The 369-nt window shown below is 52.8% G+C and overlaps 1 protein-coding gene across 1 annotated transcript in view; it reads left to right on the forward strand.

Annotated features, from left to right (window-relative positions):
• BACE1 (beta-secretase 1) overlaps positions 1–369 on the forward strand; it is a 5,017-nt gene continuing 4,648 nt past the window's right edge. Inside the window, exon 1 of the mRNA XM_035892483.1 lies at positions 1–108. Coding sequence (XP_035748376.1) covers positions 1–108 — 108 coding nt within the window. The remainder of the gene's footprint in view (positions 109–369) is intronic.

Raw genomic sequence — 369 nt, forward strand, 5'->3', positions numbered from 1 at the left:
ATGAGAACTGCGGGCGGGGGAGTAATTCCACCGCCGCAGAAATTTGCTCTCCCGGAGCGGTTTTGTGTTGTCCCTGTGTGCCTGGGATTTATTCTCTGCTCTGGCAGGGTAGGTTTAGGGGAAAAAAAAAAGGAGGAGATTATTTCCAAAATCTAGTTTTAAATGTGATTTCATCATCTTTTGCCTGGGACCCGCCACGTGTCGCAGCTGCCAGATAATTTCCGTGCGGGCCACCTGTTTCTAGGCACTCGTGCGTTTCTGAACCAGGCACCCGTTTGGGCAGCATCTTGGACTCCTTCCAAATGTGAACGTGGTGCGCGCGCGCGCCTCTGTGTGTGTGTGCGTGTGTGTGTGCTGGAGCAAAATCCC

Source organism: Egretta garzetta, unplaced genomic scaffold, assembly GCF_000687185.1.
Source record: "Egretta garzetta isolate BGI_Z169 unplaced genomic scaffold, ASM68718v1 scaffold134, whole genome shotgun sequence".
Classification (NCBI taxonomy): Eukaryota; Metazoa; Chordata; class Aves; order Pelecaniformes; family Ardeidae; genus Egretta; species Egretta garzetta.